This window comes from Erpetoichthys calabaricus, chromosome 17 (genome assembly GCF_900747795.2).
Source record: "Erpetoichthys calabaricus chromosome 17, fErpCal1.3, whole genome shotgun sequence".
Lineage (NCBI taxonomy): Eukaryota > Metazoa > Chordata > Cladistia > Polypteriformes > Polypteridae > Erpetoichthys > Erpetoichthys calabaricus.
Genome location: NC_041410.2, coordinates 61,106,107 through 61,121,742, shown reverse-complemented (window position 1 = coordinate 61,121,742; position 15,636 = coordinate 61,106,107). Strand labels below are relative to the sequence as shown.

The 15,636-nt window shown below is 38.2% G+C and overlaps 1 protein-coding gene across 2 annotated transcripts in view; it reads left to right on the top strand.

Annotated features, from left to right (window-relative positions):
• The window catches only part of prc1b (protein regulator of cytokinesis 1b), a 97,894-nt gene that overhangs the window by 54,441 nt on the left and 27,817 nt on the right, over positions 1-15,636 (top strand). For both annotated transcript variants that reach the window (XM_028822933.2, XM_028822932.2), the window contains exons 10-12: positions 9,981-10,127; positions 12,006-12,116; positions 12,263-12,355. In XM_028822933.2, coding sequence (XP_028678766.2) covers positions 9,981-10,127; positions 12,006-12,116; positions 12,263-12,355 — 351 coding nt within the window. The remainder of the gene's footprint in view (positions 1-9,980; positions 10,128-12,005; positions 12,117-12,262; positions 12,356-15,636) is intronic.

The window sequence follows — 15,636 nt, the reverse complement described above, 5'->3', positions numbered from 1 at the left end:
ATCCCAGCCCACCTTAAATCTGTTCACGCCTCTCCAAGAGCGTCTTTTGTGTTGTAAATGTTTGCACAAGCAGCCTGCTATACCACCCCATCGCAACCCAAGCCCCCCAACCCCCACTGCTGCAGGAAGGGCAATAAGCGCTCTCAGTTCAAGTCTTGTTTATTTGGAAGTGAGTTACTTGGAGCTGTATAGGGTAAATAATATATAATTATTTGGAGCACATGCATTTCATGTGTGTTCCGTGTCTACAAAAATCTATGTAAGTGTAGCATGACAGGGAAGGCATGAAATGTTGAACACGTTTTAGTACTAACCACATATTATACATTTCAGGTCAAAATTTTGTCAAGACTGAAGTCCAAATATGAAATAAGCACTTTCACAAAAGGTACAAATATAACAGAACAAGTGGAAGCTCCTGTCGCACCCTACACAACCGTGTTTGATCTCATTCAGGAAAAGATCCCAGTCGCCCCATGGGACAAAGACTTTCTGAGACTATGGTCATAAAGCTTATGAAACCGTTTCTGGACAAAGGCAGAACCATAACAACAGTTGCGTGGAGCTTCCACCTGCAGCTAAAGTCACTTCAGTACACATGTACTCTGTGAGCATGCCCGTGTCGATCAAACTCAGGAAGCTCTGCAGGCTACTTGTGTTTCAGTGTAGGAAAATAAGTAAATGAATCAAGGCAAACAACATTTGATCTGGCTTTTATATAAGTAATATATAAATGTTTTTATATAAAGACCATCACAAAACATAATCACAAACATGACTTTGCACGATACCTTGGTGAGGCTTACCTCTGTAAGCCGTGCTGTTTCCTTGAAGGACAGGTGTGGGGCAGACTGACTGGCAGGATGACACCCGACTTGTTGCTGCATCTAAACTGTGCCATCTTTCACCTTTATGCCTGGTACAGCTGCGTTGTTCTTATATATGAGTGGACGTTTCTTGCGGGGAGGGCTTCTGTTCTCTTTCTCCGATGTAGAACCTTCATCTTCATCTGAGTTCACCTCTGTTATCGCACGTCGTCTTTTGAAAAGAGCAATGTCAGATCAGGGTCTTGAATGAGTGCCCTTGCTTCCTGTTCTCCTTGATGGGTTCCCAATTCATTGCAGTCCTGGAGACAAGGTTTTTTGGTAGCCTTTGGGGGTGGCCTGTTAGCCACATTTGGCGGCTGAATGATGTCCTTCAGCCTTGGCAGGCCACTCTGCCACAGTATTTCCTCATTGGAGATATGGTCATGGTATGAAATAGGGCTGAGCACAAGGTTGATAATATTCCATCCATCGTCTCCAAACATTTGCAGAAATTTCCTCATAGTGCCTCAAAAGAAAACTGTGTGGCACTCATATTTGAAGCAGGAGCAGTATGAGATTCCTAATTTTAGGCAACTTCACCAGGAGTGCTATGTAGATGAAGAAAGGGAGCCTAATCAGTGTGTTCCACACAAAGTTTGAATGGGTAGAGTGAATGTATGTGCCATTGGCCAAGCTAATGAAACTTGTTGGCAACATTAAAATGTTTTTCATTCACCATCACTTTCCTAACCTACTTATTCTGGGCAGGGTTGTGGTGCTGCTGGAGCTTATCTTTTGTGTGTTATATTTTACATAACTTATGTACTGAGATTCGAGTGGTGGTCTTGTGAGCTGTCCTTATAGAGGGTCGATGTAGGTACCTGTGTGCTCACAGCTTCTTGGTAATCTCCCATCTCCATCATGTAAAAGTAATAACGAATTGGGAGGATGAACAAGACGTTGACTAAACAGAGTACTTCCAGTAGTTAATTTCTACTTCAAGCACTGCTTGAGAGCAAATAGGAATCTAATTGTACTATGTACATGAAATATTTATCTGAAATAAACTGAATCCATCATGTAACAAAGCAGTGTCTTACATTAAATTGAAATGGTCTGGGCTAGTGTCGCTGCTGCTGAGTGTTCAAAGACCAGGAGCAACCCTACCCCAGAGCATCACTACTCTGCCTGGAGCAACATTGCATGACTGCCTGGTTCCTCTCTGTAGCAGCATCAGTTGAGCCACAATTCTAATTATAATGGGGTGGTGAGGCCTCATCTGGAATACTGTGTACACAGTTTTGGTCTTCAGGCTACAAAAATCTCATAGCACCACTTGAAAAAGTCTAGAAAAGAGCAGCTAAGCTAATTCCAGGGATACGGGTGATGAATTATGAGGAAGTATTAAAAAAGCTGAGCCTTTTCTGTTTAAGTAAAAGAAGATTAAGAGGAGATGTGATTGAAGTGTTTAAAATTACGAAGGGAATTAGTACGGTGGAATGAGACTGTTATTTTAAAATGAGTTCATCAAGAACATGGGGATACAGTAGGAAACTTTATTAATTTTATTAAAATCACATAAAATTCCACACATGCAAATCAAGTATAACAAAACTAGGTTGGAAACAAATCGACCCCCCACCCATGAGAAGGAGAGCTAGGTCAGCAGAGTAAAACTTTTAATAATAGTAAAAATATGTAAGTAAATAAACAGAATAAAAAAAAAAGGGAGAGAATCCACTTTCTCAATTTAAACGCTTATTCTGAAATGTTATTGATCAGATCCTGACAAGCTTTGAAAAAGTTTTGTACAGATCCTCTAAGTGAGAATTTGATTTTTTTCCCCCCAATTTTAGATAATATATAACATCAGTTAGCCACTGACTTAAAAGCAGTGAGTTAGCATTCTTACTGTTAAGTAAGATAGGTCTTACATGCCAATAGTGAAGTAAAGGCAATTACAGTTTGTTCTCCACTTTAAGCCCATCTGGAAGTACACCAAACATAGCTGTTAGTGGATTAGGAGGGATTGTGACACCAAGGCTGTCTGAAAGGCATTTAAGAACTTGTGTCCAAAATGATGTTAAGTTGGTGCACACCCAAAACATATAGCCCAATGTGGCGGGAACTTGATTGAAATGTTTGCAGGTTGGATCTTGCCCTGGAAACATTTTGGACAATTTTTTAAACGACAGATGCGCTTGATATATAATTTTAAGTTTAATAACTGTATGCTTTGCGTATATGGAACTCAAGTGAATTCTGTGCATTGCTACCTTCCACTCCTTTTCCAAGATGTTGAGTGAGAGATCCTTTTGGTACTGTACTCTGGGATATTTGAAAGGAAGGGACTTTAAAATGTTTTTATATATTACGGAAATGCTGTCTGAGTCCTTAAAACTGATCGATATTTTTTCCAGCATAGAGGGTGATGGAAATTGGGGAGGTTTTGTTTAACGAAGTTTCTAATTTGAAGGTAGTGAAAGAAATGTGTTGCTGGAAAGTTACATTTGGAGTGTAACTGTTCGTAGGATCCAAAGACTGATCCAATCACTGAAGTGATTTAATCCTGAATGTTTTCCAGATATTTAAAATTGCGTATGTTTGAGAGCGTGGCCTCTATTTCCGGTATGCTGTTCCACTCACCAGCCATGACAGCATGCATCTGGCAGCCCACTGCCTTTGCGCCTTGCCAGCTCTTCTTCTACACTATCTGGGCAGGAGTGGTGTTTTTGTGCATCTCGCACAGGCTCCGCTCTTGTGTGTGCTCGCGGTGCTGTGTTGGGATTGCCACATGAAAAAATTGCAGGTCCCTGCATTGCAGATGGCTAGGAACCCTGCTGACTTGTGGCCTACAGGGGGTGCACCAGCTTCCCAAACCCAACACACACAAGTTTGCAAGCACAATGCATGCTTTATTCTGCTGAGGGAAACTTTTTTCCTTTCTTTTTCCTCTTCAAATAAGCCCAGTGAAGCACAACAATGGCACTGTCTTTTCTTTGTCTTCTCTCTCTCTCTCTCTCTCTCTCTCTCTCTCTCTCTCTCTCTCTCTCTCTTCTTCCCCCTCCACTCCTCCAGCAAGCTTCGTCTTCTCCCTCCCAACTCTGGTTCCTGGAGCAGTGGCAGCTGGCTCCTTTTATGCTCCACCTGGAAGCATTTCCGGTGGCATGTTAGCCATATAGTAATATCAAAAAGGCAAGTTTACAGGGAGATAGTATAGTCATGGGGGACTTTAATTATCCAAATATTAACTGGGATAACCTTGCAGTTGGAGGAGCACAAGAGCAGGAGTTTTTAGAAGTAATCAGTGACTGTTTTTTAACACAGCATGTTAAAGCACCAACAAGGGGTGAAGCCTGTCTGGTTTTATTATTTTGTAATAATCGGGATAGAATCGAGGGTGTAGAGGCGATTGAAACACTAGGGTCAAGTGACCATAATGTAATACAATTCTCAGTATTTTGTAAGAGTACAGATGCAAAGACTAAAATTGTTAAGTTGAACTTTGGTAGGGCTAATTTTGAGCAGATGCGACATTGTCTAAGTAGGTGGAGACAGTCGAGGAGCAGTGGAACAGGTTTAAAAATGTTTTTTTACATGTAATGCAGGACAGATACATGCCTAAATTTGGAATTAATAGGACACTAAAAAAAACTCCGCGGTGGATTAATAAAGATTTAAAAAACAAGTTGCAAAGGAAAAAAAACTGCTTTATAAGGCATATAAGACTAATGACTGCAAAGTGAATCATAGAGCGTATGAGAACATGAGGGCAACCATTAACACTAGAATTACCAGAGCCTACGAAAAAACTTGTAGATCCGTCCCCACCTTAAATCGCTCCGCACCTCTCCATCAGTGTCTTTTGTCCTGTAAATGTGTTGATAAGCAGCAAGCAGCCTGCTATCACATCCCCCACTGCTGCACAGTTTTCTCAGCTCAAGTCTGTTTACCTGCGTGTCAGTTGCTTATGACACCTTTTATAAATACTATATCGTTATTTGGAACACATGCATTTCATGTGTGTTCCGTGTCTACAACAATCTATGTACAGTAAACAAATCGTTAAAATAGAAATGTTTTTCATGTTTTAATAATTATTGAGAAAATGTAGACAATGAAGTGTATAATGTGTTAAGCCTGAATTCCAAATTTCAAATAAACACATTCACAAAAGGTACAAATATAACAGAACAAGTGCGCTTCTATTCAAGAATATAACTGCAGAAAAAGAACCCGCATTAGGGTGCGACCGGTTCGGTGGCGCAGCGGTATCAACTGTTGACTGGTAATCACAACTTCACGGATTCGACCCCGGACGAGTCCATTTTGAGAAGTGAGCTGCTCTTATTCTTACAATTTTAGAATAAAGACATACATTTAATTTGAGTCTGTAACAGCCCGTGTAAATGTACTTGTACTTGTAAAGGTTAGCTTTGGGTTTTTTTTTTTGTTTTTTTTTTAATTCAGTTTTATTCTCTCCGTCGTGTTCATGATCCCACCCCCCCCATCTGACACTGCTGTTTTCACATAAAGACGCGCTATAACAGAGGTGAACTCGGATCATGACAACAGTTCTACATCGGAGCAAGAATGCACGTCGCACTTTTGCCATCGCTGTACAGTGGAACCTCGGTTCACGACCATAATTCGTTCCAAAACTCTGGTTGTAGTTTTCATTTATGTTAATCATTTCCTACTTTGTTTTCAGTATGTTTTAACAACTCTGTATCTTTATATGTATTAATTCTGTATTTAGTAATTAGTATAATCAATACAGTGGAACCTCGGGTCACGATCGTAATTCGGTCCAAAACTCTGGTCGTAACCTGATTTGGTCGTGACCTGAAGTAATTTCCCCCATAGGATTGCATGTAAATACAGTTAATCTATTCCAGACCATACAAACTATATGTAAATATATTTTTTTTAAAGATTTTTAAGCACAAATATAGTTAATTAAACCATAGAATGCACAGTGTAATAGTAAACTAAATGTAAAAATATTGAATAACCCTGAGAAAACCTTGAACAACAGAGAAAACTAACACTGCAATAGTTCGCGCTATAGCGCTACAAACCGCTCGCTAAAAACACTTTTTTTTTTTTAATGAGTTTTAAGCACAGGGAAAAAAAATGAACATTTGAAAAATCCGTAATTTAATAAACCAAGAAAAGTAACATTGCAACAATGCACGCTACGAACCGATCGCTGTAAACAGAAGTGAAAACAAAAACAAGCCCAGTGCATTCTTTAACTGCCTTTCTACCTTAAGCGTCCAGCTCTCTCTCTCGCTCGCTCTCTCGTGTGTGTGTGTGTGTGTCTCTCTCTCGCGCGCCTGTGTGTGTCTCTCTCTCGCGCGCCTGTGTGTGTGTGTCCCACTCTCTCTCTCTCTCTCTCTCGCACGCTCGCTGCACAGGAAATGCGCAGGGAGAGACTGAACATGTACAAACCGAAAGGGAAACTGGCTTGTTCATATATCGAGTGTGTGATTGTGAACAGATGCAAAAGTCTGGCGAACTTTTTGGTGTTCTGAGACGTTCGTATACCGAGGTTCCACTGTACTTTGTATATGTACACGGGAAGCTCTGCAGTCTACTTGTGACTTTACGTTGTAGGAAGTAAGTAAATAAATAAAGGTAAATAACATTCGATGAGGCTCTTATATACAAAGTACAGTGACAGCAGCTTCTACCTGCAGCTATAGACTCTTCAGTACGCAAGCGACTCTCCACGCTAGCTAGTGTTTAGATCTGGACGGTGTATGTGCCCAAAAAAAAAAAAATTAAACTGCATTTTCGTACCATTGCTTGCGTACTAAAGTGTCAGCAGGCACTTTTCGTTGCATTACATGTATTTTTTGAGCATGCCCGTGTCGATCAAACACAGGAAGCTCTGCAGTCTACTTGTGACTTTACGCTGTAGGAAGTAAGTAAATAAATTAAGGTAAATAAATTTGATCTGGCTTTTATGTAAGTAACATAGTGAAAAGTCAAGCAAAATGACATCTTTTATTGGCTAACTAAAAAGATTACAATATGCAAGCTTTCGAGGCAACTCAGGCCCGTTCTTCTGGCAAGATGTAAGTACCATATAAATGTTAATGTTTTGGGCACATGCACCGTCCAGATCTAAACACTAGTGTGGAGAGTCTAGCTGAAGGTGGAAGCTGCCGTCGCTGTACTTTGTATATAAGAACCAGATCGAGTGTTATTTACTTATTTACCTTTATTTTTTTTTACTTACTTCCTACAGCGTAAAGTCACAAGTAGACTGCAGAGCTTCCCATGTACTTATACAAAGTACAGCGATAGCAAAAGTGCGACGTGCATTCTTGCTCCGATGTAGAACCGTCGTCTTGATCTGAGTTCACCTCTGTTATAGCTCGTCTTTATGTGAAAACAGTAGTGTCAGATGGGGGTGGGGGTGGGCTGGGATTGTGAACGCGACTGAGAGAATAAAACTGAACAATAAAAAAAAAAACAAACAAAGCTAACCTTTACAAGTATCATAAATTTACACCCGGTGTTACAGACAGAAATCAAATGTATGTTTTTATTCTAAAATAGTAAGAATATAAGTGCAGCTTACTTCTCAAAACGGACTCATCTGGGGTCAAACCCGTAAAGTTTTGATTACTAGCCAACAGTTGATACCGTTATGTCACCGAAGCAGTCATAGCAAATGCGTGTCAATGTCACACCCTAACGCGGGTTCTTTCTCTGCAGTTATATTCTTGAATAGAAGCGCATTTGTTCTGTTATATTTGTACCTTTTGTGAAAGTGTTTATTTGATATTTGGACTTTTAATAGGCTTCACACATTAAAAACTTAATGTATACATTTTGTCAATTATTACTAAAACATGAAAAACGTTTGTTTTAACGATGTGTTTACTGTACATAGATTGTTGTAGACACAGAACACAAATGAAATGCATGTGTTCCAAATAACCATATAGTATTTATAAAAGGTGTAATTTTGCTTGACTTCTCACTCTATAAAACTCTAAGAAACTGACACGCAGGTAAACAGACTTGAGCTGAGAAAATTGTGGGGGATGTGATAGCAGGCTGCTTATCGACACGTTTACAGGACAAAAGACGCTGATGGAGAGGTGCGAAGTGTTTTAAGGTGGGACGGATGTACGAGTTTTTTCATAGGCTCTGGTAATTCTAGTGTTAAGAAGGATATCAGGGAGGCTAAAAGACAGTTGGAGAGGAATATAGCAGATAAGGCGAAAGACGACCCTAAGAGATTCTTTCAGTATTTTAGTAGTAAAAGAACAGTCAAGGAGGAGGTCAAGTGCATCAGAAATAGTAAAGGAGAATTAAAGATACAGCCACAGGAAAATTAATGGAAGGAATTATTAAGGATTGAGCAATACCTGGCAAAGACAGGAGTTATTCTGAACAGTCAGCATGGGTTCAGAAGAGGAAGGTTGTGTTTTACTAAAATGCTGGAATTCTATGAGGAGGCAACAAAAGGACACGATCAAAGTGGAGCATATGATATTATTTTGACTTTCAGAAAGCATTTGATAAGGTGCCACATGAGAGGTTGGGCATCATATTTAAAGAAGTGGGAGTTCAGGGTGATGTTTTTAGATGGGTGCAGAATTGGCTCAGACACAGGAAGCAGAGGGTGATGGTGTGAGGAATCTCATCAGGACTGGCCAATGTTAAGAGTGGTGTTCCACAGGGGTCAGTGCTAGGGCTGCTGCTATTTTTAATATATTCCTATATAAATAATTTATATATAAGTAACAAGCTGGTTAAGTTTGCAGATGATACCAAGATAGGTGGATTAGCAGATCATTTGGAATCCGTTATATCATTACAGAAGGACTTGGATAGCATACAGGTTTGGGTAGATTTGTAGCAGATGAAATTTAATGTCAGTAAATGTAAAGTATTACACACAGGAAGTAAAAATGTTAGGTTTGAATACATAATGGGTGGTCAGAAAATCGAGAGTACACCTTATGAGAAGGATTTAGGAGTCATAGTGGACTCTAAGCTTTCCATTTCCCAGCAGTGTTCAGAAGCCATTAAGAAGGCTAACAGAATGTTAAGTCCAAGGAGGTTATGCTCAACCTTTATAATGCACTGGTGAGGCCTCATCTTGAGTACTGTGTGCAGTTTTGGTCTCCAGGCTACAAAAAGGACATAGCAGCACTAGAAAAGGTCCAGAGAAGAGCGACTAGGCTGATTCTAGGGCTACAGGGGTTGAATTATGAGGAAAGATTAAAAGAGCTAATACAGAGCCTATACAGTTTAAGTAAAAGAAGATTAAGAGGTGACATGATTGAAGTGTTTAAAATTTTGAAGGGAATTAGTACAGTGGATCGAGACTGTTATTTTAAAATGAGTTCATCAAGAACACGGGGACACAGTTGTAAACTTGTTAAGGGGAAATTTCGTACAAACATTAGGAAGTTTTTCTGTACACAAGGAACGATAGACACTTGGAATTAGCTACCAAGTAGTGTGGTAGACAGTAAGACATTGGGGACTTTCAAAACTCGACTTGATGTTCTTTTGGAAGAAATAAGTGGATAGGACTGGCGAGCTTTGTTGGGCTGAATGGCCTGTTCTTGTCTAGTGTTCTAATGAAATAAGCATAATCTAGAAGCACTTCAGGGTGAGTTGGAATCCTAACAAGATAGGGCTTTGCAATTCCTGCATTAACAAGTCCGTGCCAAACTCCAACTCCCATGGAGCCCTGTGGGATTCCCAGGCCCCGCTGCAAACCAGGGGGCTGCCCTGTAATGTTCTGGGTAAGATAATGCCCTGTATATGTTCTCTTCCCTGGTCCTTCTATTAAACAGGCGTGCCAGCCTGGTAAGGGCCCTGGCTGTCTGCCACACTGCCCCTCCCTCAGCTGAGCCATGTGGGGTGAAGCGGCCCATCTCGCGAGGGCGGTCTTTCTTGCATTCATGTACAGTATGTGTCTCTTTTTCTGTGTGCATATGATAGTGTTATGTTAGAAACAAATGAGGAAAGAATATTAAATTTGCAGTTAACTATTCAGTTCTCTGTAGAAGATATAAGGTTATTTGCAATAAATGGGTTGTCAGAATAAATGTTAATAAATAAATACATTTTAAGCATTAAACTGGCATCTGTGGAAACTGGATATAATTTAAATTTATTTGTGCTTTCTTCTTAAAGTTGGAAAAGAAGTTGAAAGCAGAGATTGATACTTGGGAATGTAAGAACGGTCAAGAGTTCCAAGTGAATGGTCAGAAGTTTTTGCAGTTTGTTGAGGAACAATGGGAGCTACATCGACTGGATAAAGAACGAGAAAAGCAGGAAAGGGTGAGAATTACATATTATGTGTTCACAGTACAGAAACCTGGTAACACATAGTAGACATTCATTATATTAAGTCGATAACACATGTTCCTTTACAATAAAATATAATTTTTCACCTAATACACTGTTGTATCCCAGATTGCTTGTCCCTGTACTTCTCACATTTGGAATGGTTGAACCAGAATTGAAAACTTATTTCAAGATTTCAGTTTTTCTTTTTTACTTTTATGCAGCATTGTGCTTGATGTCCATTGAATCTTCTTTGTAGCAATTGTTATGAAAACTTATTTATGTTCTACAAAATATTTTATCACAAATGGCTATAGAATTTACAAAAATTACACATTTTGCTTATGAAGTAAACAAGTCGATATATAACCATGACAAAACAGTTTTATGTTAGCAGCCTGTTTTTCAAGCACTGTTGTTCGAGATAGAGTGTAAGACATTTTCTTTTAAGGAGTGAGCACAGAGTGAAGTGCTTACTGATCATAAAGTGAGCATCATCATAAACCAGATGCTTTGTTCAGATCTTGCACAAGAGACAACTTTATTTGCTTGGCCTCTTTTATCTTTCTTATGATGATAATCATAATTAAGTCTGTTAAATTACTTTAACATGAAAATGTCATTCAATGTGAAACTACTACAGTGTATAAAACCATTGATATCAGATGGTCAGAGACTCCGTGTTTCACATCCTGCATCAGATGCATTCAATATATGCAATAATAATAAAATTTTATTTAATAGGCCATAGTGAAACCCAGCTTTTTATTAAGAAACAAATATGTAATATTGCTCATTTTGATAAAGAATAAAATATTATTTAGCTAATAGATACTATCTTTTTGTCCAAAAAAACTAGAGTTTCAATTAAAATAAAAAAAACAAACTGCAGGATAACTAATTCTTATCAACAGAAAGAAATATCTAGATTAACTGAGCTTTTAAATGTTAGTTTTACAATACCATTTCAGCTGTTTCGGATACGTTCCTCCTTTTATCTGTAAATCTTGAAGTGGTACTAAAAAGTAATTCACTGATTACACTGGTACACACTGCTGATAGAAGATTTCTTGCTAAAATAGCTAAGGAAGGAAAAACAACTATATTGCTTATAAATGCAATGTATCTGAAGTGCAACCGGCAGAGAATTTAAGAGGTTAACTTAAAGCAAAGTTTATATGGGGTTTGGAGCATCAAGAGTAGACGTGTTAAAAATTCAAGATCAAAGCAAATCAGCGCCTACATACTGTATGTTAAATGTAATTGTCTTGTCAGTCCTTTAACACGGGATTTAGTGTAGTGGCAAATTGTGATTAAGTAAATTAATCTATATTTATTAATGTACTTTCAAATTAAATTATTTGAAATTATAAAAGTATTTCATTTTTTTTTTTTAAATTTGCATCATTATGCAGTGGTTTCTTCATCATTGACTTCCATCTGAGTAGAGCAATTTCAAACTTTGAGTTTCCCATATGAAAGGGATGAGTCAAGTAAATTTACATGTATTTTATCTTCAAATTAATATGTAACATTTCTAGTAGAAATAAACTCTCTCTACCTGCACAAACGCAAAAAAAAAATTTGTTAAAAATCCTTACGGCATTTTAGTTACCAATATTTATAATAAATTTGCACAATGAGTCTTTTCTTCTAGCAACCAAACTTGTCATCCTTAATACAATACTGAATTTTTGTCATGACTTAGTTAACTGATATCAGTAATAAACATACTCCTTCAAGGAGAAACTTCACACTTGTGGTCACATCTGCTTTTGTACTAGCAGATTCAAAAGGCACTTATTTTTTTAAATATCAAGGTACATAATGTGAAAAAGAAATTCACATTAAATTCTCACTGTTCTATTATAGCAAATGAAGAAAAACAAACAGATAGAGGAAGAGATGCTTTATGGCACTATTATCAAAACCCCAGCCAAAAGGAGACTTTTGGGTGCTAACACTCCGGGTAAAGCACGAAAGGTAAGATATTCTTGGGACTGTAAAATTTTTTTCTTTGAGTGGAAATTTTAATACCTTCAAACCATTTGAGGGATTTTATGCAATGTCTTTTCATGTATATATTGTGTAGCTTACAAATCATTTCTCTACATTCTGGTCTTTTGCAGTTGAATGCTACTTCCAACAGCACTATGCGCTCTGCTGTTTGTGGGGTACTTTCTTTTTCTCCTAAGTCTCGCCCATCTCCATGTGGAAGTAAGGTTAGTTATTACATGTTTTTGTTTCATTTTTTCTAAACCTGGGAATTCATTGTGAAACATGTCTATTTTGAACTATTTACTTTTAGCATTTCAATGACATCAATAAAAATATATATATATACTGTATGTGTGTGTGTGTGTGTGTGTGTGTGTGTATATACACACACACACTGAGGCTGAGCATCCTTAATCTAAAATTTCAATATCCAAAACTGAAACCGCCATTGTTCAGTTATGATAATGTTGGAGTCCGTGTAAGGTAGATTGTATTGCCACTATGTTTATTAAAATGTGAATCGTTAAATATGCATTTGAAGTACACAATTTGTCACGCCCTGTCAAAAGAAGGTAAAAAGAACTGCCATTAGAAGAGGTGATAATGAAGAGCAGCAGGGTGAGATTTGGGCAGGGTTTTAGATTTTAGTACTCAAAGCACCCAAATCAGTAAATGTGCCTAATGACACCAGTAGATGCACAGACAAGGCTGTACGCATCCAACGTCTGACTGCATGTCTAAACGAATAACTAAAGGAAGTTAACATTTCTTTCTAATAGGAAATGCAAACATGCCAGGCCAGAATATAACTGCAATGCCTTAACATGCAGAAATAGAGCCCTTTCCTGTTGAGATGCTTCCGTCTGGAAAACATTCATTTATTGTCATTGCTACATGGTTCCCAGGCATTTTGGAAGCCCACCTGGCTCTGGGGGGTGGGGTTCAAGAACAGGCTGGTACCTTGGGGCCCCTTGTGAGCAGAGGGAGACTTCATATTGATCTAGGTGGTGGCAAGGGTGATGGACCTGGTAGAGGAGATAGAGGCCAAATGGGCAGCAGGGGCACTATGAGACAAAGCAGTGGAAGTGAAGCACAGCTAATGATAGAGGTATGAGTTCAACTGCTGTGTAACATTGGTCTTTCTAAAGCCCACTTTTTCCTTTTTTTTTTTTTTTTTTTTTTTTACAGCGGAGAAAAGAAGTATTGAATGCTATTCTCAGTAAATATAATAATAATAATAATAATTCATTACATTTATATAGCGCTTTTCTCAGTACTCAAAGCGCTATCCACACTGGGAGGAACCGAGAAGCGAACCCACAATCTTCCGCAGTCTGCAAATATGTTTCTAATGGGGCTATTTTACATGAAATTTTCACCAGATGTTGGTAACAACCCAAGTAATCCAAACACACAAATAAATCAAAACAAATAATTTATGGACTTAAGTTATGTGTAATAAAGTGGATTGACACAGGGAAAAAGTATTGAACACATGAAGAGGAGGTTCAAAAAGGCACGGGGAGCAAAGAAACCAGCTGAAATCTGTCATTATTTAGAAATCCTGCCCCTTATCAGTGCAAATTAATATCAGCTGGTTTCATCCTAATCGATGGCCTATAAAAATGTTTCTCAGTACCAAGATGTCACACAAGAAGCATCTCATGATGGCTAAAAGCAAGGAGCTCTCTGAAGACCTTTGCAGCCTTATTTTTGCAAAACATAGGTCTGTAACCAATGCCATCAGTACTGTATTTCTAAACTTCTGAATGTTCTAGTGAGCACTGTTGGGGCCATAATCCGGAAGTGGAAAGAACATAATTTCCCCATAAACTGCCCACGATCAGGTGCCCCTCGCAAGATTTCTGACAGAGGAGTCAAAAGAATAATCAGAAGAGTTGTCCAAGAACCAAGGACCACTCATGGAGAGCTTCAGAAAGACCTGGAATTAGCAGTTACAGTTGTTTCAATGAAAACAATAAAAACAATAAGTAAAGTACTTAACCACCATGGCCTGTATGCATGCTCACCACGTAAGACTCTATTGCAGAAGAGAAAGCATGTTGAAGCTCATTTAAAGTTTTCTGCACAGCATTTGGACAAGCCAGTGAAATTGTGGGAGAATATAGTCTGGTCAGATGATACCAAAATTGAACTCTTTGGATGTCATTGCACACATCTTGTTTGGAGGAGAAATAGCACTGCACATAACCCCAAACCACCATACCAACAGCGAAGTTTGGAGGTGGGAACATCCTGGTGTGGGGCTGTTTTACAGCATATGGTATTGGCAGACTTCGTATAATTGAAGGAAGGAGAAATGTATGAAGACAATTCTTGATAAGAATCTGCTGCCATCTATCAGAATGCTGAAGATGAAATGAGGTTGGACATTTCAGCAAGACGACAATGCTAAACACACAGCCAAGGAAACTCTCAACTGGTTTCAGAGAAAGGAAATAAAGCTGCTAGAATGGCCAAGTTAGTCACCAGACTTGAATCCAATTGAAAATCTATGGAAAGAACTGAAGATCAGAGTTCGTAGAAGAGGCTCCCAGAACCTTCAAGATTTGAAGACAGTTTGTGGAAGAATGGGCAAAAATCACACCTGAGCAATGCAAACGACTAATTTCTCCATACAGGAGGCATCTTGAAGCTGTCATTATCAACAGTCTTTTATACTAAGTATTAAATAAATTTTAGTAAGCGTGTTCAATGCTTTTTACCCTTTGTCATTCCACTTTATTGCACAAAATTTTGGACTTATTTGTTTTGTATTTTGTATTTCTTTATATGTGTGGATTACTTGGGTTGTTACCAACATCTGGTTAAAATTTCATGTCAATAGCCCCATTAGAAATACATTTACTGAGAAAAACATTGACATGTTTAATACTTATTCACATACTACCACTAGTACATGTACCACATGTTCAGAACCAATTAACAGAACAAATGAAATGTAACAGTATACTATGTAAGTTACATGTATTCTAAGTCATAAGGCCCAGTCTATATAAAGTACTAGTGAGAGTTCTGGAGAAGGACCTAGCAGCACTAAAAGCTTTACAAAAGATAGTAGCCATAAAGCACATGTCCTATACTAAGAGGCTATGGGAAATAAACCTCTTTAACATTTAGCGCTTTTTGAGTACTGAGAAAAGCGCTATAGAAATGTAATGTATTATTATTATTATTATTAACATTCGCCAGAAAAGGTTGCATGAGTAACTGATTCAGGTCTTCCAAACTCTCAAAACTGTCAGTAAAGTTGATCCTGCAGATATCTATGAGTTAAAATAGTGAATCATGTAGGTCAAGACCTATGATAACTTAAGAAGTGCTTTTGAAATTAAATACAAGAAGCATATCTTTATACACAGATCATGGGGATTTTAAACAAAGTACTGAGTTATGCAGCAGAAATCTTAACCTTTTAAATAATCTATTTGGACAGCTTTGGTATATGGTTTTAACAAGCAAGCTTGATGTAATAAATAGTCTC